The following is a 22,119-nucleotide window of genomic DNA, read 5'->3' as shown; positions in this document are numbered from 1 at the left end:
ACAAAGCTTACAAAAGAAATCCCCACATGTTGAAGGATGTAAAAGATAATATTCGGAAGGAGATAGCATCATTTTCAATGGATGAACTTTATTGCTTTATTGTATGATTTTTTTTTTTCACCAAGCTGTCAAGTTTCTTTAAGTGTGAAGGGACAGCACTACCCAACGACAACTATGTAAATGCCTCAGTGCCACTGTTGTATTCATATTTACCGGGCTCTTGTGGCTAGTACTCTCTGGAATGTGGCTTGATGTACTAGCCACAAGAAAGTTGCGCTAAACTGGAGAATTACCACGGTCGCTTTGAACCGTGCCGTTACGTTTACCACCAAATTTAACTAAATATACAATCCAGTTGTTCCGAAAGTTGTTGGCAATGGGACATCAAGGAAATGTTCGAACTGTATAATATTTACAGACTGAGATTATAAAATACGAGGCGCGTCCAGAAAGTAAGTTTCCCTGGGGCCGTTTACAGAAAGAAAACACAATTTCATGAAGAGATTTATTGGCACAGTTACAGCAGTTGTTGAGCTATTTTTCAACATATTCGCTACCATAATTGAGACTTTTGTCATATAGTGGGATCAACAGAGAGATACAGACGGCTGTCACACGCTGCTTCCAATCCCAGACGTCAGACTTCTATGACAGAGGCATACAAAAGTTGATCCCACTGTATGATAAATGTTTCAATTCTGGTGGGAAATATGTTGAAAAATAGCTAAACAATTCCTGTTTCTGTTCCAATAAATCTTTCCATGATTGTGTTTTCTTTCCGTAAACGGCCCCAGGGAAACTTACTTTCTGGACGGCCCTTGTATATAACTTATTTAAAATTTACAAAACGCTATTAAAATATTTAATCTACAGATTAATATGACAAGCCAAAATAATATTCATCCTATATCAGATTCACATAAATACATGCAGAAGCAGGCCAACCATAACATAATTAGGCAATTATAAAATAATAATCATATATGAAAAATAAATCTGATGTATTCCACTACTCACAGTGAAGATAATAAAAGAATCTATTATTACAATCAACTTGCCTCCTCTATGGAAATTTGCTGGTTGATTGAGATCTAGATTTTAAATAAGCAAAAAAGACTTGAAATTTGTAATGGACAAGGAAGAATTTCTCCTCTATGGAAATTTGCTGGTTGATTGAGATCTAGATTTTAAATAAGCAAAAAAGACTTGAAATTTGTAATGGACAAGGAAGAATTTCTCCTCTATGGAAATTTGCTGGTTGATTGAGATCTAGATTTTAAATAAGCAAAAAAGACTTGAAATTTGTAATGGACAAGGAAGAATTTCTCCTCTATGGAAATTTGCTGGTTGATTGAGATCTAGATTTTAAATAAGCAAAAAAGACTTGAAATTTGTAATGGACAAGGAAGAATTTCTCCTCTATGGAAATTTGCTGGTTGATTGAGATCTAGATTTTAAATAAGCAAAAAAGACTTGAAATTTGTAATGGACAAGGAAGAATTTCTCCTCTATGGAAATTTGCTGGTTGATTGAGATCTAGATTTTAAATAAGCAAAAAAGACTTGAAATTTGTAATGGACAAGGAAGAATTTCTCCTCTATGGAAATTTGCTGGTTGATTGAGATCTAGATTTTAAATAAGCAAAAAAGACTTGAAATTTGTAATGGACAAGGAAGAATTTCTCCTCTATGGAAATTTGCTGGTTGATTGAGATCTAGATTTTAAATAAGCAAAAAAGACTTGAAATTTGTAATGGACAAGGAAGAATTTCTCCTCTATGGAAATTTGCTGGTTGATTGAGATCTAGATTTTAAATAAGCAAAAAAGACTTGAAATTTGTAATGGACAAGGAAGAATTTCTCCTCTATGGAAATTTGCTGGTTGATTGAGATCTAGATTTTAAATAAGCAAAAAAAAAAAGACTTGAAATTTGTAATGGACAAGGAAGAATTTCTCCTCTATGGAAATTTGCTGGTTGATTGAGATCTAGATTTTAAATAAGCAAAAAAAAAGACTTGAAATTTGTAATGGACAAGGAAGAATTTCTCGGAGTACTCGCACTTCTCTCTCCCTTACAAATTTCCCATCATCACTTTCCGAGCCTGATAAATAGTCCTAACATACATCTCCCAGAAACGTCTGGTGAGAGATTAGACTCGTTTCCACGCTTCCAGGTTATAAGGTCCATAACAAAATGTCCACAAACTAAATAGTCCAACATTTAAAGTCCTACATATAATTTGTCCAAGAAGTGAAAATGCCCAACATCTATGTGGTCCACCATATTATAAAGCCCATCATACGAACAGGTGCATCATACGAAGGATCCATACAGAAAGGTCCAACATACAAAGTTGTTCAACAGAGATGAGTTACTAACTCTAATAATCTGTTGCGAATAACAATAGCAATTTTTTGGGATTTATTGAATGAAAGATTTGTGACGATATCTTGGACTTAGCATCCTACATTGAAATTACATATATTACTGGTCATCCGGAAAGAGAGCGAAGGCGAGCAGTTCCTCCTAGATTTTCTCCTGAGCCATGGAACGTCTATGAATTAGTAATTAATGGCACACAGCGTACGAATAATGTGGTTGAAGGATTCCACTCTCAATTCCAACGACTTGTGGAGGCACATCACGTGAACATTTGGAGATTCATTAGCAATTTGCAACAACAGCAAGTAGAAATAGAACATTTAGTAACCCAGGTCCTTCCTTGGTGGGCATACAAATATTAAGCGGCCAGTAAATAAACGGTATATCAATAATCAAACGAGAATTTTCAACTTTGTCGGTAATTACAAAGATTACAATGATAGGAATGAAATGTTTCGATATCTTAGAGCGATATCATACCATTTGAAATTATATAGTGTCCCTGAAGATGAACAATAGCAGTGGCGTATACTGGTTAAAGGGTTTGGGCTACCGCTGACCCTATTATTACACAAAATATATCTAACAATTACTTTAATTTTAATTACTATGGTAAAACTAATAATACAAAATTATTACATTATGTTATATTATAAACTTTTTCTTTTGTAATTTCCTTGTAGCCCGCAAAATACGCCCCTGAACAATAGATGTATCTTTTGTAATTATGTAAAATGTATAACATAATTGAAATGACAATAAATTTCTCGGCACTTTCCTTGCATTTTCCCTTGTCGGACATTTTAGGGAAAGTTCAAAAGTATTGGAAAGCACGACTGCTAATGGCTTCATTGCCAGATGCAAGGCAATGACAACAACAACAACATTTTAGGGAAATGGACGAATTTATTTGTGGACATTTTTAAGTGTAGGACATTTTCAAGAAGAGGACTTGCTGACAGTGGACCTTTACAGGTAAGGACATTTTTATGGCATGGACGAATTTTCTATGTGGACATTTCTGTTGTTGTCTAGTGCCTTGCATCTGGCAATGAAGCCATTAGCAGGGCTTAATTGTATCCCACTTCTGAGGTTGGGGCGCCTGGAAGGCGGAGTTACATTACCCCGATGATGTGATAGGATGATTATGATAATGTGGTGCCAGGAGAGGTCTTAAATCTAAACTTAACCTAAATTCCAGACCATGGACGAACACAGGAATAATCCCCTTTAAGGAAAAATTCCTGTGCTCTAACCGGGAATCGAACCCGGGACCTCATGAACTATAGCCAGAAGCTCTGACCACTAGACCATGAGGCTGGTCTGTGGACATTTCTAAACACTGGACATTTTCGTAGAAAGGACCTATTGCAAACTGGACCATATCTCACTTACCAAACCGTTTCTACTAGGTATGTGAATGAGTGAGACAAAAGAAGCCTGTTAAAGATAGCGCTACTGAATTTCACATGTTAGAGGATGATTTGTGTAAGTAATTAGTGTGCTAATTGGATATAATTACCAGCTAAACAAGATGACTATTGTTTTCTTGCGTAGATTGGGGTACCGAAAGAGATCAAACAGTGAGGACTTCTTCTCTGCCGTTTTGCATTTGTCCTGTGACGCTTGTTGGTTCGGATCAGTCTCGTCAGGTCTAGGCAGGAGATTATCCAGAATGTCTTCCGGAATTGTTACCTTGTTTTCCTTGGCAGCCTTGATAAGCAGTTCTTTCGCTTCAGCCCCACGACCTTTCGTTATGAGCCACCGTGCAGATTCTGGTACAAACCTGAAATAGTTTCGTTCTGCTCAGCATAAATAATATCACAAAATTAATTTAATAATCTTTACTTTATTTAAATTACAATAGAGAAATACCCATTTTGACGTCCTGAACATCTGAGTTCTCAAACTTACCACCAGTACGACAAGAATATAATTCCTGGTGCAGAGAGAGAAGCCTGCAGAATTCTCCAGTCTTTGATGAAGTAAGCGAATGCAGCTGTGAGTATATAGCCTGTTGTGAAGAAAAACTGGCAAACCACACCAGCAAACAGCCGCTTAGTGGGGCCTACCATTTCCATAGCTGCAATCAATCACAAGATTTGTAATTGGAGTACATCTCTGTGTACTATATACCAGTTCAGTTTTTATTATCAAAAAGTGGACATATCCGCATAAATGCTGACACATGGTAACCAACGAATAGGGTCATCCTGCCTAAGGTTTTTCCGTGGTTTTCCTAAGGCTCTAAGACAAATGTCGGGATGAGCCCTAAAAGAAATGGACCACGGACCTACACTCATCTCCCCATGAATCTCCCTAATTACTCTAAATTAATTAATAATTACATCTCTCCCCTCTCTTCGTAATTGAGCCGCCATAAAGCCAAATGGCTGGTCTCTAAATTGAGACGATTCAACAAGGCTCATGACAACAATCACCTCCTACATAATAGCCAAATTGGCTAGTCTCTTATATGAGACAACTCCTCCTGCCTGAGGTATTCCGTGGTTTTCCTAAGGCGTAAGGCAAATGTCGGGATGAGCCCTATAAGAAATGGGCCACGGACCTATATGCCCTTCCCCATATATATTCCCCTTTTCTTGTAAACGACGTATGCCCTAGTTCAGAACCTCTAAATTGTCTATTAAATGTACGAGGTCACTCAATTAGTTGCAATTTGAAAGGACAGGGACCTCTCAAATTGCAGATTTAGAATTCACGGCGCCTCTTCCGACGGCCTTCACATGCCTTGTCATCTAACAACAGATGACAGCGTCTTGCCATCCTAACGGCAAACAACAGCCAACTCCTCCTCGCCCCGTCCCATGATCACTTGATCAAATCTCCGTCCCCCTCGCGTATGTGGTACCTAAGAGTTTACGTCCAATTTCGGCATCCCCTTCAAAATTTTCTAGAGCTCCTTCAGTGGAGCAGCGTAACCCGGAGTGAGACTAGTGGTCAACACAGTGGAGCTCACATATTTAGTTTTGTACAGCCCCCAACCCCTTGCAAGGACGCGTTTTGCGTACCTCTTAAATTTGTCCTCCCAATTCTCTTTCGATTTTTCGATTTTTTTCGAGGGTTACAAAGAATGGACACTGAGCGAATTTTCCTGTGTTTTGTTTCTCTGTGCGTCGGCGTTTAGTTCCATTTTCAAGCGCTAGAGGTTAATATAATCGAGTACATGCTAAGATAATAATTGAGAATAGAGTTGAGACACAGGATCCAAACATCGCCTACCTTATTGCATAATCCAGTAATGCTTTGGTTCAAATAAATTGAAGTTAACAGCTTTTCCTTATTTCTCAGTGACAAACTAGTTGTAATAATAATTTTTCATATTTTATATATAATAAATTATATTATAAAATAATATACATTATAAAATTATGTATCAAATTCGAATAATATTTGTGTACAATATAATATAGGTATATGGTTTTACTTCTCATAGGAGTTTTGTTTTTCCATTTTCAGCGCTATCAAATCATTACATATTTTAATTGTTGATGGAGGTCAACGTCTCAATTCTCATTATAAAGGAAGCCTAGAGTTTAGACATTACAGATAATGACGGATTTATTATTTCATCGGTCCAATTTATGTTATTTGAGTACGGTACATAATGTACCTAGATGTATTAATTGTATGTGTTACATTTCCGCTGTGTCGACTGCTAGCTGGTGTGATGTCAGTATCAACTCCAGGGAGAAAGCAGAATCTCACGCTCAAACTGGTTTGAAGGTCATTGAAATCAGTTCTGCTACATCAAAGTTACCGACATGAAGTGTCATACTGTATAATTATCTATACGCTGTGGTAACCCTAGGAATAAGCAGTGTATGAGCGGAGGAGGGAAAATCCTCCTCGAAATCTTCTCCCCCTTACTATGAAGTTCACCCTTGCCCTTCTCAATACACTGCTCCGTCGATTTAGTAGAAAGTCAGTGTTCACCTACTTAGATATAACACCCAGAGCAAATCCCCTGCCATCGGCAAGCATTATCTTTTGGTACAGCAGTGGTACTCATTCTATAGAATTTGTTTCATGGACTTCAAACTTCAGACAAATAAGTATGTAAAATCATGTTGAGTAGGCCATAAAAGTAAACAAAACACTGTCATTAATCCGCATACATTTTTGGAAATCTGCTAATTTGTCCGCATTTTTCATATTGAAGAATCATTCATTCACTTTTGTTTCGTTTTGTCTCATGTTGCTGTGAGCTGGGAGAAGGATATTGCAGTGAATGTGATTTTTAAACGTGTAAATGCTGTTCATCTAGATACATAATTCATTTTGTTAATTGCAAATAGTAGTAAACTTATCAAGTAAGTAAGCTATTAAATCGCATGGATTAAACTTACCAACGATTCTGTGAAAGACTTGTTTTAGTGAAATTTAATTTCAGACTTTCACTTGCAAACATATGTTTGACTATTTGTATAGTGACAAGGAACTGTTAAAGATAATTAGGTCTAGTGATAAATATGCAGAAGCTACAAAAGTGATAAAAATGACGAAATTGGTACAAGGAATCCATTGGTGAGAAGAATGTGTCAGCATTTTCAGATTTCAGAATATGTTAACCCTATTTATTCCAGCCAAAAGTACTAGGCATCCTGCCTAGGACTCGCGTTACGGAATGCGCGCTGGTTCGAGTCCTCATGGGGGAAGAAATTTTCTCATGAAATTTCGGCCAGTGTATGGGATTGGTGCCCACCCAGCATTCGTGATGCACTTGGGGAGCTACGATAGATAGCGAAATCCGGTTGCGAATGCCAGCTATAACAGCTGGGGGGATCATCGCGCTAACCACACAATACCTCCATTCTGGTTGGATGATCGTCCACCTCTGCTTCGGCATGTGGACGTGAGGCCAGCAGCCGGCTGCTTGGTCTAGGCCCTTCATGGGCTGTAGCACCACGGATTATTAAAAGTACTAGTTTCTCTCTCTCCCACTTCAGTTTCTTAGTACTGTATATTATGTTACTTACCAATCACATAGGCTACTAAGAAAACTCCTGATGTTGTGGACCCAACCACCAATCGGCACAGCATGAAAGTATAGTACTCTGGAACCACTGCTGCCAATATTCCGAAAACCACCTGCAGTACCAGAGAAAGGAAGAATATGGGTCTCCGTCCAAACCTGGAAAATAGTTTCATGTAAAACACTAATTCTTGTAGTGCAGAATATCGATTGATTGACGAGATAAGTGTCTTACCTATCAGACAGATCTCCAAATATTATGGAACCAAGCAGAGCTCCAACCATGAAGAGGGAATCGGCCATGACACGGAAATGAGCATTGTCGCAAACGAGATCGAACTGCAAGCACAACATTCACTATTGCTGGAGGCAGCAACAACAACAAAAAAATAGTTCTTCACTAAATTATAGTTTTTATATCAAAGAAAATACACCTGTATCAGGGTTTTTTTTTAGTATGCAGTGATACACAATTTGTGCAGTAATGAAATAAATTTAGTGCAGTAATAAAAAAATACAACAGAATACATGAGAGCAATAGTCTCAATTCATGGACATTTACATTGTATAAGTTACTTGATATAATTACAAAGTAATTGTAATATAAAAATAAAATAAAAATTATGTAGAAATAATTTGAATAACTATCTTTTAAGAGTCGTCAGTAATTTAGAACTTACTAGCCGTACCCGTGCACTCTGCTGCACCCGTTAGAAATAAATATAAAGTAATTACATAATTAAAATAGGACATTTGATCCAGGGAACATTCGCGTTTGATAGAAGGATAAATCGTTTATTATGTTACTTAAATTGTATTAAAAAAATTAAAATGCTATCATTTTGATCTAGAGACCACTCATTTGGTCATAAAAATTATTTTAGGAAATACAGGAAACGAATGCCTATCAAGTTTTCTGTGCTATTTTAATCTTACCTGTCCTCGATTCACTCAGAAGTTACTGTAATAACATTATAGCATTATGTCCATCTAGAGAAACTACACTTTCCAATGGTGAATTAATAATTAATTATACAAATCGGTTAATTTAGCTTCCGATATTACTTCATACAAACACAAAAACATTCTCTGTAGGCTATGATTCATAGCTTTCGATTGTTGTCCAAGGCCCCTTATAGACGAAGTCATTTGTTTTTTTTATTCCATTACACCGCCTTAGATGGCGTTGTTATTGTAATTTTGAAACTCATTTATCTCATTAAATATCCGTCCTATCAAAATTTTGCGTAGAATAAAACTTATCGGAAATTATTTTTAAAGAAACTTGTTATGTAATATTTTTCATGAGAATTAATAATAAGGGAGATATTTCGATTTATTTAATTCAAGCCCCCTTATAACCCCCTTTTAAATAAAAGATTTTGAATGCCATATAGCCTAAATTCTAAGTTACAACGAACTTAATTTATAATCCAATTTTCATATAAATCGGTTCAGTCATTATCACATGAAAAGGTAACAAACATCCAGACATACAAACAAAAATTTCAAAAAAGCGATTTTCGGTTTCAGGGCGGTTAATTATATATGTTAGGACCAATTATTTTTGAAACATCGAAAATTACCAGAAAAATTTCGGCTACAGATTTATTATTAGTATATAGATTCTCTGTTTTTGTGGAGTTACTCTCCTGCAAGCTATCTTCTCGACATTTCTCAGCACAGCTAAACATGTCACTGAATCAGAATCACCAGACTTTAAAAATTAAACTCTCTATATATACACCAACTCACCCAGTTGGTAAGCTTAACCATTCTTATTAACACGCTCATTGCCAGTTTAAGTTTAGTTGAGTCCTGATTGTGTCTTCTAGTCATTACCATAACCTAGTCACGAACCTAGACCAGAAGGTGATCCGTTTCAGCTTCAAAGTAGGTACTGTAATTTTTTATATCTATTTTCTAAATGTAAACCTACTGATATAAACATCAGTATTCAAAAATCCATGCAGAAATTTTGGTACTTTTTAGAGGCGGGCATAACGAAATTTTTTTTTTCACACAGTGTGAATTTTGCATCACGTCATTAGTCCAATAGGTTAAATGAAAATCGGAGACCTGTGTCGCACTACACACAACACATTACCCTCCTGGATTTAACAGTTGCCTATCCACCCAGTGTGCAAAATAGGAGGTACTCAAGGTGATTACTAGTGATCTCTAAAAAGAGCTAAGAAAGACGAACCACTGATTGTGAGACTCTCACAAAAATTCTAAGAGTAGCATAAACGTATTTGTTGTGACTACAGTTCAGTTCCTCAATTGCTTCTCGGCATCCACCATCATACCCAAGTAACCCTACAGGAAAAGTTCAAGCTGGTAAAGTCTGGGGACCTTGATGGCCAAACAACAGATCCACCATAGCCAATTCACCTGTGTGGAAAAATGTTGTGCAGCAACTCAAGAACTGAGCATGTAAAATGTGCTTGGAATCCAGCTGTTGAAACCAGTGTGTTATCACAGTCTAGTATATACAGTCACGAAGCTCAATACGTAGTAAATATGCATCCATAGATAGTTGCTAACGACTAGGATCGCTGCTATCACCTCATTGCAGACAATGCAAAATACTACCTGCACAGTCTATTGTTCCCAGTACCCTCATAAACTCAAGCTTCGTGACTATATAGTAGACTGTGGTGTTATCTTATTGCCAAGGAAACCTCAGACACAGCGACGATGCAGCATTTTTAATCACCCAGTATACATATGCTAATGTCTATAAGTAGAACACAATAAGTAATGAAGTTCAACATACTGCACCAACTGAAAATAACATGTAGACTGAATGAAACAAACAAGATTGTCTAGTACAGATTCTGAGATGTAGGAAGGCCACGGGAAAGATTCACTGTGGATTTGGAACAGGCAATTCACATAATTTGTGAAGTACAGGAGATGACGACGAAGAAGAAGAAGAACAACAACAACAAGAACATAAAACAATGCTCACGTTAGTCTTTCTGTTCATAAAACTGCCTGTTTCTTTGATGCTACGAAACTGACACACTGCTAGATTGGAGCTTAGACTACCAAAGATAAATTCAAGAGAACGAAATACCTCGTGTTAAATTTTATTTTGAATGGGCGTTTGCAACAATTATTTCTATATAAATGCGTCTGGTCATCATCACAGAGTGAGTTTCATCCTCATGGCTTAGATAAACGATGAAGGCCATGACTGTTATTGATAATGGTATTCTTTTGATTTGTTAACAAATGAATGCAGCCATATAGGCCTATTTAAAAATAGGAAATAAATGTCATCCATTTTGTTGCCGGTATTACAAATAAAGTTCATTTAATTTTTGTCGTGAATACATCTTCAAAATCAGACCAACACATGGGGTACCAGAATGGAAACAGCAATGTAACGTTTCCAAGATGATCCATTGTGACGCTGTAACTTCGTGACTAATAAAATGTAGTCTCGTTCGACCGACTATACGATTATGATGCGAGCATGACTTGAGTTGGCACCGCGGCAACTAGTGGTCATTTTGAGTATGGGCGAAAATTTCCAAGCAGTATATCTCGTGACTTCAACGTACTAACGCGCTGATTTTGGTGCCAAATCTGTCGATTTGGACCAGATGTATTTATGTAAAACCCACAGCCGTGTCCCCGACACAACGGCCATATTTTTAATTTTAATATTTCTTAAAAGCGAAATGAATGTTACAACAGAAGAGCATTACAACTTTATTCTTGAAACCTACTTGGAAAGCAGTATCGATTATTGTGTTGATGAATTAGTGGACAAGTGGCCACAATTCCAGTAACTTCCTTGACGAAACTTTCTCAGAACTGTTAACAGGTTAAAAAAAAAAAGTGCGAAGCTCAAGACTTTCGGGATTAGCACAATAAATTAAATCAGTTAAATCGTCTGTCTTTGGCTAGGCTCGGTAAACAAACGTCGTGAACGTAAAAACAAGTGCCAGAAGCTTTCAGTCAGAAATGAACACGGGATATGTCTACTTTGTTGAGGATATTAACTCTTACAGAATTTAATATCTATTTTGTTAACACAGCTGTGAAATAGATGTGGCAGTCAAATTAGCTTCACTATATTATTATAGAGTTATTAATTTGTCCTACAGAATAATACCTGTAATATTGACAATTAATATTTGAGGAGAAAAATTCGCTCCGGCGCCGGGGATCGAACCCGGGTCCTTGGTTCTACGTACCAAGCGCTCTGACCACTGAGCTACTCCGAATTCAATCCACAGTACCGGACCGAACCCTCCTCCTTAAATGTTTCCCTTTGTGGCCTGACTCCAAGTTAGGCATATATGTTGACGTATATGTCCAATGTCAACTGCCATTATACTAGGAGCGCACTCAGCTGAGTGACTTGTTTGGCCGGGATTCCGCAGTTACGTGCACAGTAGGCATAATCTGTACAAATATATGCACTGCAGCTATGAGAATATTATAGATTTATTAATTTGTCCTACAGAATAATACCCGTAATATTGACAATTAATATTTGTACAGATTACTGTGCACTTAACTGCGGAATCCCGGCCAAACAAGTCACTCAGCAGAGTGCGCTCCTAGTATAATGGCAGTTGACATTGGACATATACGTCAACATATATGCCTAACTTGGAGTCAGGCCACAAAGGGAAACATTGAAGGAGGAGGTTCGGTCCAGTACTGTGGATTGAATTCGGCGTAGCTCAGTGGTCAGAGCGCTTGGTACGTAAAACCAAGGGCCCGGGTTCGATCCCCGGCGCCGGAGCGAATTTTTCTCCTCAAATATTAATTACACTATATTAATGTCAATTCAGGAATCCGCCCCTGAGCACGAGTTCTACTCTTTCAGGGACGAGCTAAAGTTTTTCTGTATATATTATATTTTATGTTACAATTATTAGCAAAATAATACATAAATAAATATGACATGTTAAAACTAGATAGCTAAATATATACAGTATGTGGTGAGGGATAAAGACTTACTTCTGTAACAGCGCTGCTTTTGTATACCGAGTGATCGTAGATCCATTTATCACATTTAACAGATTTGTTAGCAGGGATGCCTGCCTCAAAATATTCTTCAGTAAAATTAGCTTTATATCGTCTACAACTTGAACGACTTTGTGTTACTGAGTCCCAGGGTATTGTCATGTTGATTTCTGGTATATTGTATGTGGCATTATCAAATTCGTAGGGTAACTGGCATCTGCAACAGAGCAAAAATAATTATTTCGAACACTAGTATCATATTGTATAGTTTATCTCCAACAACTTTTATATAATTTTTTTATCTCGTAAAATTAAAATTTAAGAAGTTATGAGTAATATTAGTCCTTAGTTAATGAACACACTGTATATAGCTTACCTGTGCTTAACATTGGCTTGTAAGAAAACTCCTGCCAATTTATGCAGAGCACACAGAATTGCTGGAAGGCACAAGAGAAGGTAAATCCTTTTCTGATAACGTCCAAATTCTCCCAAGTGAGGCAAAACGTCATCATAAGCCATTTCAGCTCTCCTTCTCGCTTGAGCTGATACCTGCAACAAAAAACATCCTTCAATATCTTGAGGTGATTCAGGTTCCCCGCGATCTTGAGGGAGGGTGGTTAGATTCGTACCACTTAGAATGTAAAATATATAAACGGTGTTTTCCGCTTTAACCTTTAGTTTTACACAATATTCTGTTGCCAATATGAAACGCAACATATTTTTCATCACAGAACTTCACACAATTCAAACGAGATTACAAGCTTCCCTTATGACTTCGAAAAGCATATACTGTATATGATGCTAAGCAATAATTAGTAGTCAAGGGAAGCGCCAAGAACTGGAGGCACGTTTACACATCAGAGAATGTAACACTTTTATTAGAAATACAAATTTTAGTAAAATTCAGTAATTACAGTAGACTACTATACAGGGTGGAAGTGAAATAATCCTGGAGATTGAAAGGGGCGATATAGTACATTTAAATCAGCGGTCCTCAGCGCAGAGCACCCTGGGGCTAGCGTCTCTTACCCGCGGAAAACAGTGCACCATGGTGCACTCGTAGCTGCTAGCGGGTATGCTCTCTACCTCTTCCTGCTGCACGACGGTGCACACGGGACGGCACCGCATACCCTTTGCACATTTCAGCGAGTGCTGACGACCACTGATTTAAATTAATAGAAAACCTATATTACGTTTTGTGATTAAATGCACGATTAATTAGAGAATTAAGTTGGAGTTTCAGGAGCCTGGCAACATATTCAGGAGTTTCAGGAGCCTGGCAACATATTCCTTTTTTTTTATTCTAATAAAGATTCAAGAGGTCGACGAACTCAGATCTGTCTGCCAAAGTGAACGACCTCCCACCTTCCTCTCTTACTATCTGGTTGCATCGTCCAGGGGCTTCAAATTAGTGGTTTTTAAATTAAATTTACATGAAAACCGTCTACGCTATTGAAATGTGTCAGAGGGATAAATGATTCTTTATTAGAATTTCTATCGATATGGACAAAAATCACGATCCTACTCGCAATAGTTACCGCATAGAAGGAGTTAAACATTTAGGAAAATACATTTTTTTTCTGAGAAAACTGTGGAGTGAGTTGGTGGGGTTTAAGAAAGGACGCATCAGCTACTATGGCTATTTGCGCCCTTGTCTAAAATTCTTAACAGAACAGAAACATAAATAGTACAATAAGCTGAATGCTAAAACGAACTAAAAAACGTTGCCATGGTAAAAACGAGGTAAACAAATGCAGTGAGCAGTTCTCGGACGTTAGGTAGAATTAAGATGAACCAATAGAACAAAAGCTACCGGAGTCAAATTATATAGTACATTTCAAAATAATAAAATTTTATAAAATATTCGGATGTAAAAGGTCGGAAATGTCAAGTATTTAAAATAAATATAAAACAACAAATGTCACCTCCGGATGTAAAGGGTCCGGAGGATATGTATAACGGGTCTATAAAAAATTAAATCACCCTGTCAAGTTCTGTATTCGATAAAAATCTCAGAACTGCAGTTGTACAATTAAAATCATTTCTAAGAGCGTCACGTAGAATCGACCGAATTGCATATTGTCGACGGTCACAGTCATATTTCCTACAATGCAATAGAATGTATTCGACCGTAAGTGATACAGCTCTTGTGGACGAATCCCAAACTCGAACTTTTCACTAATATATCACACTTTGTTTGTTACATACAACAAGAGATATTCCCTGAAAATCTGCAGGATTATTTCACTTCCACCCTGTATAACCCGTGGCGCACTACAGCCCGTAATGGGTCAAGGCAGACCAATCACTGTTGACCTCATAGTACTCATCTAGTAAAACAGTGTTAACATTTAGGGAAAAATTATTATTTTCTGAGAAAAATATTCATTTTGAACTAATATGGTGTGAGAATTTTTTGTTACTTTATCGAAGGAATAAGCTGTTATAGAACAGTTATATTAGCCTATTTCCACTGTGTATAATCAATTTTTCTGAAGAATCAACTTGTGCAGATAGCCTATACCTATTTTATACTTGCATTAAAATGCCCCGTTTACAATTCCTAACTTAGTTACTTTGTAGTCTCTGCTTACCTTGTTTTCAAAAGTAAATGTTGGCGCACACTGAGACCGACAATGTCTGTATCGATTCCTTTCACAACAAATCGGTCATGGTACTTTCCCATAACAACTCTCGTGCAGTACAACTTGGCGCCAGACTACAGCTGACCTTACTTATTACTAGGCCGCGGAACTTCACGCAATTGCATGTTTTTATTGATTCCGTATATTGAAAAAGTACAAGGGGATCTTTGTCGATCATAATTTTTACGTTAGGATAAAGGCAATTTTTTTTTTTGCATAATGCATATCTCGAGGGTTTTCCCTTTTAAATGCACATATATATTTTATTTTGCACATTTAAATGCATATATTTACATATTTCCTTGTTTTCGATGATTTTAATTAAAATTTTATCAACAGTAATCTCACTAGAGTTTTTGATTTATCTAGAGAAAATTGACTATTACACGATTAGAAGAAAGTATATAAAGATTAGAAGAATTAATAAAGTACTCTAATACGATAAAATATATTAATTGACTTACAGAAATTCTATTTCACTAATGTTAGCCTCACCAAAATGTTTGAACGGTGCGGGAAACAAATTACGATCGCAAAGCATGTTTTATAGTACCATAAAGAATTTGCAGTTTGAAATGTTGGCAAACAAAGAAACAAATGCTGGGACAGTGATAAAAACAAACAAGTGCTAAGGAAGCGATAAAATTAAACAAATGAAGATCACAGGAAGAAAGAGGGAATGCCACTTTTTTTTTTTTTGTGAAAATTGAGATAATGGTAAAAATTGAAAGTTTATGGTAAGACGACAATAAAACATATGAAGAGTCCACTGCAAGAATGATGGATGTCATTTGGAATACATTTTGCAGGAGAAGCAATTGAAAGTTTGAAATGCTTAGCGCTCAAAGCTTAACTGAGATTTTCCGATCATTACTGACAATGACTATCAGTGTTAATGCCATATAACTCTCTATGTACATTCTATATGTCTTAAGCTATGCAATGACAGTCTTGGTTCATTTTCGACAAGAAAGTGACATTCATCATTCTTGCAGTGGACTCTTCATATTGAACATATTGATTACTAGATTAACCACCTTTCAAAATGCATGGTGGTATTTATCATTTGTAACACACTTCTTGAATAAATTAGTTTTGAACTTTAAAATTAGCTCTCCTGAAAATCTTGACATTCCCCCTTTTCTTCCTGTAGTCTTCAAATGTTGGTGAAGCGATACAATTATGCGATAAGCAGCCACAATTGGTTGAAAGACGTCCTTCCGTACCGTTTTATTGGTAAAAAGTACTATGACGTAATAAAAGTGTAATAGTCAGTGATAAAAAAAATAATTATTTCCAAGAAATATAAAAAATATGCGATAAATAAAACCAATCTTTAGTTCATTGCTAAAATTGCTGCAATGACAATGCATACTTCTCCCTATAGTGTGTAGTGTATAAGTAAGTCGTTTTCCACTTAAGATACCATTTTTTTAATAATTAAGTTTTTGTTAATAATCGCAATTTCTGTAATGGGTGACTACAGGGATGATATCTGCAGACTCAAACTTATTTTTCTTCATTATAGTCAGTCAGGTAATGTAACAGCATAATTTAAATGTTAACACAGTTAAGTTGTTATTTATTTCTGTGGCCGGGAGGAAAAAGGTCTTAAGTAAAAATTTTATATTTTTCAGGAGAGCAGTAGAAAGATTGAAATTGGTGTCAATTATAGAGTTTTCTTAATTAAGAGGTTTTTCTGGATATTATTTGTTTATATTTCTTCTAAAATAGGTAATGTTGCTCATTTAACAAGTTTCTTGATCATTTGCAAAAATAGCCGCACTTAGCCCTTTTAAGACTAGAACCCAAACTGAGTAGAAGGGACTATTAAAAAATAAGACCTTTTTCATGTCTACATAAATGAGAAATGTAAATTATTAGGAATGCAAAATGGGTCTTAAACAATTATTATAGGACTGTTTACCCTGGTGCTTAAAGTTTTAAAAGGAAAGGGCATCAGTATGTGATAAAATGGCTAAAATACAAGTTAGACCTTTTTAATAGGGAAGCATGGAATGTAAACATGTGACGGTTTGTAAGGAATAAAGTATTAAATATTCTTAAGTCCTTTATTCTGTATGTGCTCGATTCAAAAAGTACTTAGGACATTTGGTAACGCTCTATAAATCCAGTCAGGAGTCTTACTTGACTTTAGCCGTTTTACCAGATTGTAGAGAAATGTTTCCTCTTTCAGAATATATAAAAATCTCATTTTCACAAAAAATTGACTCAAGACCTTTTTCCTCCCGGCCACAGATTTAATCTAAGAAACTTAATCGTTCATCAGTATTTTTGTCACAGATGTCGAGCTTTAAACATTTCCTGTAGGATAACCAACTGCATTAAGTATGAACTGGTGAACAAGGAAAGGGCAATGAAAAATGAAATAATTTTTGGACCAAAATATACATGTCCATGATTAGTTATCGTGTTAAAATGTTACAGAAGTTATGAAAGAGACATAACGTTACCAATACTTACATGGAAGGCTCATATGCGTTCAACCGTACTAAATACTTCAGTGGACGTTTTAGATCGATTTTTTATTTTAGTAGGTTATTTTACGACGCTTTATCAATAGCTTAGGTTATTTAGCGTCTGAATGAGATGAAGGTAATAATGCCGGTGAAATGATTCCGGGGTCCAACACCTAAAGTTACCCAGCATTTGCTCATATTGAGTTGAGGGAAAACCCCGGAAAAAACCTCAACCAGGTAACTTGCCCCGACCGGGAATCGAACCCGGGCCACCTGGTTTCGCGGCTAGACGTGCTAACCGTTACTCCACAGGTGTGGACTTTTAGATCGATGTAATGACTGTTATTTACTGTAAACTAATTTCATTCATGGTCTACAAACGCCGCATCTCACTTCGTTTTAATATGTGAAATCCAACCACTGCTGAAATCCCAGAAATGTTCTTGAATGCACTGACTACAATAACAGTTCTGTGACGGGTCGTTTTGAACGGAATGGCAGGAGTGGGTTGACGAAGAGGTTATCAGCAGGTAACTATTCTGCTTGTCTAACTTAATGACAACTAATCTATGTTTAAATCAAAATGGGGGCAGTCGAACGTAATATGACAAAATAACGTGAATTACTGGTAGTCTCAACACGAGTACACAACATGGTGTTACCACAGTCTAGTATATACAGTCACGAAGCTCAATACGTAGTAAATATGCATCCATAGATAGTTGCTAACCACTAGGATCGCTAATATCGCCTCATTACAGACAATGCGAAATAGTACCGGCAGAGTCTATTGTTCGTAGCACCCTCACGACTCAAGCTTCGTGACTGTAGGCCTATATACTAGACCAGCGTTTCTCAAACTTTTTTTGAAGCGGAGACCACTTTTTAAGTCAGAACAGTTCCGCGGACTACCTTACTCTTGTTCCCTTCGAAAGCAAATTTATCATTTTTGTAGTATAGTTTAACATAAATATACTCACATTTTAAAATAGAATTATTAATTACGATTAATTAAATTAAATTAATTTTATATTAGTATTAACTAATTAAGCTAATGTTAATAGAAGAAAATTCATTTTTGTTTCTTTAATAATTCAAGGCTATTAGAGTTTGGATAATATTTAACTAATTAATTTAAAAAAATAAATAAATGTTGGTACTCACATCAATGAGATGAAGGAGCCTGCCGATTCTTGCACAGTTGTTCTATATTTGGACATATGCTGGTAAGCTTAAGTCGGAGATTGTCACATACATCGAGTCGATTTCAGTAGCTACTTTGTTTTTATTACAGTTAGTGATGAAAACCCTTTCTCACGCAAATATGTAAAAGCAAAACTGAATTATAATCTCTAAAGTACCATTGTATAGTTCACTGTATTCTCTTTTCACTTGTGATGCGGTCCAGAAATTAACCATACCTTATGCTTGGATTTAAGTCCGGTCTCATTCGAGAATTCAATTAACTGTTCTCCTTCACTCAATGAAAGTTTGTTAGTTTCAATACCGCAATGAAAGTGATCACGAACCCATGAAAATTCGTCATGTTTACTTAGAAAATAAGTTTCAAATTGTGACCTCAGAGTTGTATTATTGGTATACGACGTACAGTACGTTACCATTTCAATGTGCAGACTGGGTGTCGGCAAAACTATTAAGAAAGTCATAAATACATGAAAAGGTTCGGTCCTCTGTTATGAATTCGGGTGGTTCCTGGCTGGGTTACAGGCGCTGCGCCAGATGTTCAGGGAAAAGATGGCGAGAAACACAACGTCCATAGTGCTTTAAACCCCTCTTTTGTTGTTGAGAGTAGAGTGAGAAGTCAGTAGACGAATAGGGTAATAAATTTCATTAAATGTCAGTAGACTACTGAGAGAAAAAGTGAAAGGCGATTGCCATGTGTCATTTCCAAACTCTGAGATTTTCAGCTATTGAGTGATAAGCAAATCGTTTGAATTTTATTTTTTCCTTCTGCTTTTTTTTTTTAAAGGACCACAAGGGCAGGACCTGGAGGACCATAGGTGGTCTGCGGACCATAGTTTGAGAAACGCTGTACTAGACGGTGGTGTTATTATGTCGGCTATTAATGATTTAAAACAGTATCAATCAAACCATGGTCTGCATTTCAAAATTTTCAAACGTGTAACTGACAAGCGCTGTAATTATGTTTTAAAGAAATTATTAACTGTTGTATAATGCAACGTAATTGGATTTGGTATGGGTAGATGACCTACATCTATACTGTATTGGGTGAATCAAAAGTCCGGCCATAGACAGATATTAGTGTAGACAGCAGTGGCATAGCGTCAACGTAAGCTAAAAAGCTCAGCTTCCCCAGTTAATAATAATTTCATAATAAACCTGCAGTCTATGGACAAAATTGTTTATTAATTTTAATAGAATTTATATTTACGCGTTAAATATTGTGATGCGGCAGCTCAGGATGATTTGTGATGCAGCAGTAAACAAGAAGCCTGCACACACCAGCTTCCAAGCAGATGGTTTCTTATACTCATTCTTCTGTGTAACCCACCCCGCAGATTTTCCATCCCTTTCTAACTAAACTACACTGGTCGCAAGGCTCGCAGGAAGCTAGCTTTGACATTGAAAATAAGTAGTTTCCGAGTTATCCCTTTTCGTCAGTTGTGTTCAGTTGAAGTGTTAGTGTGCATTGTGGCTGATATAATAAGTAATGAGTGAAATAACAGTTTCTGACACCAATTTACTTGAATTTTTTAGGACAATTCTATTATCAAGACTGACTTACGAACAAAAGTGTGATTTAAAAAACAAATGACCGACTCCCTTGCTGTCAATGAAGGACACAACCAAGAGACAGATGCATACTTACGTACTGTATCTATTGACCGTTAATATTGTGATTCCTCTAGCTATGACAGGGAGTGAGCTAGTGTTATACTATACGTGTCTATTTGATGTGTAACCCGTGAAATCATATTTTACTACGTACCGTTTGAGGTCATGCCTTATTGGTGTTACTTACGATGTTCCAACCAATCTTCGACTGCTGACTCGACATTGACTACTATTTATTTTAAGACTATATTTTTGTGATACGTTTTCTCATATTGCATGAAAGACAACTTGAATTAGCTTCCCCTGCTCAAAATTTCATGCTACGCCACTGGTAGACAGCGAAAATTGGAAAGAGAGAAAAGTTGTTGGAACAGAAATACCTGGGGATTCAAAAGGTATTTGTGAATTGCAAGGTGATGAAAAATAACGTTATTTGGTATTACTAACTTAAATAAACAAATCCACTATCAGATCCTTTAGGTATGTAATGTAATGTACGTGGAAAAAGTAATTTTAAAGCATTTATTTATAACAATAAATTATTATGTCCTGAATAAACTTGAATCCCCGTGTAGTCAAATGGTTGTGATAGTGTGTGTGTGTGTGTATCTAATGCCTACCCACTTCACTTGCGTGATTCGGACTCCGTATATTGCAAATATGATGGCAGGACTGTGACCCATTTTCAAATTACACACCACTTCGGCGAGGCACGCTATGCATTATGTATATATGTATATCAAATATTCATATGAATGAGGTCTCGCCCACCTCATTGAATATTACACGACTAGTCTTAACTAGTCAGTTGTATTATTACTGATAAATACGAGAAAAATTCGTACCGGCACCGGGAATCGAACCCAGGACCTCTCAGCTCTGCGCGCTGAGCGCTCTTTACCAACTGAGCCATGCCGGGACACGATCCAGGGCGCCGGCCGAACCCCTCTCGTAGTATTGTTTATTATTATACATATGACGTGCATCGTCTCAAATGCAGGTAGTAAGGCCGTAAAACAGTACTACGAGAGGGGTTCGGCCGGCGCCGTGGATCGTGCCCCGGCATGGCTCAGTTGGTAAAGAGCGCTCAGCAAGCAGAGCTGAAAGTTCCTGGGTTCGATTCCCGGTGCCGGTACGAAGTTTTTTCGTATTTATCAGTAATGTATATACGAGTATGTGTTACCTAGCATCTGAATGAGATGAAGTGATAATGCCATCGAAATGAGTCCAGAGTCCAGCATCGTAAGTTACCCAGCATTTGCTCTTAATGGGTTGAGGTAAAATCCCGGAAAAATCCTCAACCAGGTAACTTGTCCCAAGTAGGATTTGAACCCGGCCCTCTCCTTTCACGGTCAGACATGCTAATCGTTACTCCACAGCGGTGGACCTGGTTTTTTGTTACAGATAGTCTCTACTTAGAACTATCACAGAACCTACATTCTTCTTAATTAGAAGTACGAGTTTGGTCCCAGTTCCCGTATTTATGATTTTTGCAATCATTCTGTGTCGACGAAAATATAGGCTAATTTGTGTACAGAAACTCATAAAACTGATTGGTGTCCGATCTGTTTTTTCCGACAAGTTATGGGAAACTGAATTCTCGTTGCAATCTAGTTTCTCTATGTATTTTTGCACTTACCTGTTGCGATAACTTTGTCCAGAAATGTACGAACTAATCTTCTGCCTCTCTAATACAGACCCTTCTCTAAGGCATCTTTATCGATACTTTCAAAGCAGTGTTACAGATAGTCTCTACTTAGAACTATCACAGAACCTACATTCTTCTTAATTAGAAGTACGAGTTTG

General features: G+C 36.8%; 1 protein-coding gene and 1 non-coding gene across 3 annotated transcripts in view; both read right to left on the bottom strand.

Moving 5' to 3' along the window:
- Positions 1 to 22,119, bottom strand: part of Orct (Organic cation transporter) — a 119,744-nt gene that overhangs the window by 9,137 nt on the left and 88,488 nt on the right. For both annotated transcript variants that reach the window (XM_069817292.1, XM_069817291.1), the window contains 6 exons: positions 12,748 to 12,920; positions 12,366 to 12,588; positions 7,615 to 7,718; positions 7,384 to 7,538; positions 4,298 to 4,466; positions 3,906 to 4,169 (listed from right to left, as the gene is read on the bottom strand). In XM_069817292.1, the coding sequence (XP_069673393.1) occupies positions 3,906 to 4,169; positions 4,298 to 4,466; positions 7,384 to 7,538; positions 7,615 to 7,718; positions 12,366 to 12,588; positions 12,748 to 12,890 (1,058 nt within the window). In that variant the 5' untranslated portion in view covers positions 12,891 to 12,920. The remainder of the gene's footprint in view (positions 1 to 3,905; positions 4,170 to 4,297; positions 4,467 to 7,383; positions 7,539 to 7,614; positions 7,719 to 12,365; positions 12,589 to 12,747; positions 12,921 to 22,119) is intronic.
- TRNAC-GCA (transfer RNA cysteine (anticodon GCA)) lies at positions 21,156 to 21,232 on the bottom strand. The gene has a single exon. It is a non-coding gene; the product is annotated as a tRNA-Cys (tRNA).

The sequence above is a fragment of the Periplaneta americana genome, chromosome 17, assembly GCF_040183065.1.
Source record: "Periplaneta americana isolate PAMFEO1 chromosome 17, P.americana_PAMFEO1_priV1, whole genome shotgun sequence".
Lineage (NCBI taxonomy): Eukaryota > Metazoa > Arthropoda > Insecta > Blattodea > Blattidae > Periplaneta > Periplaneta americana.
The sequence above is the reverse complement of the archived record's forward strand: the minus strand, read 5'-3'. Positions and strand labels throughout refer to the sequence as shown.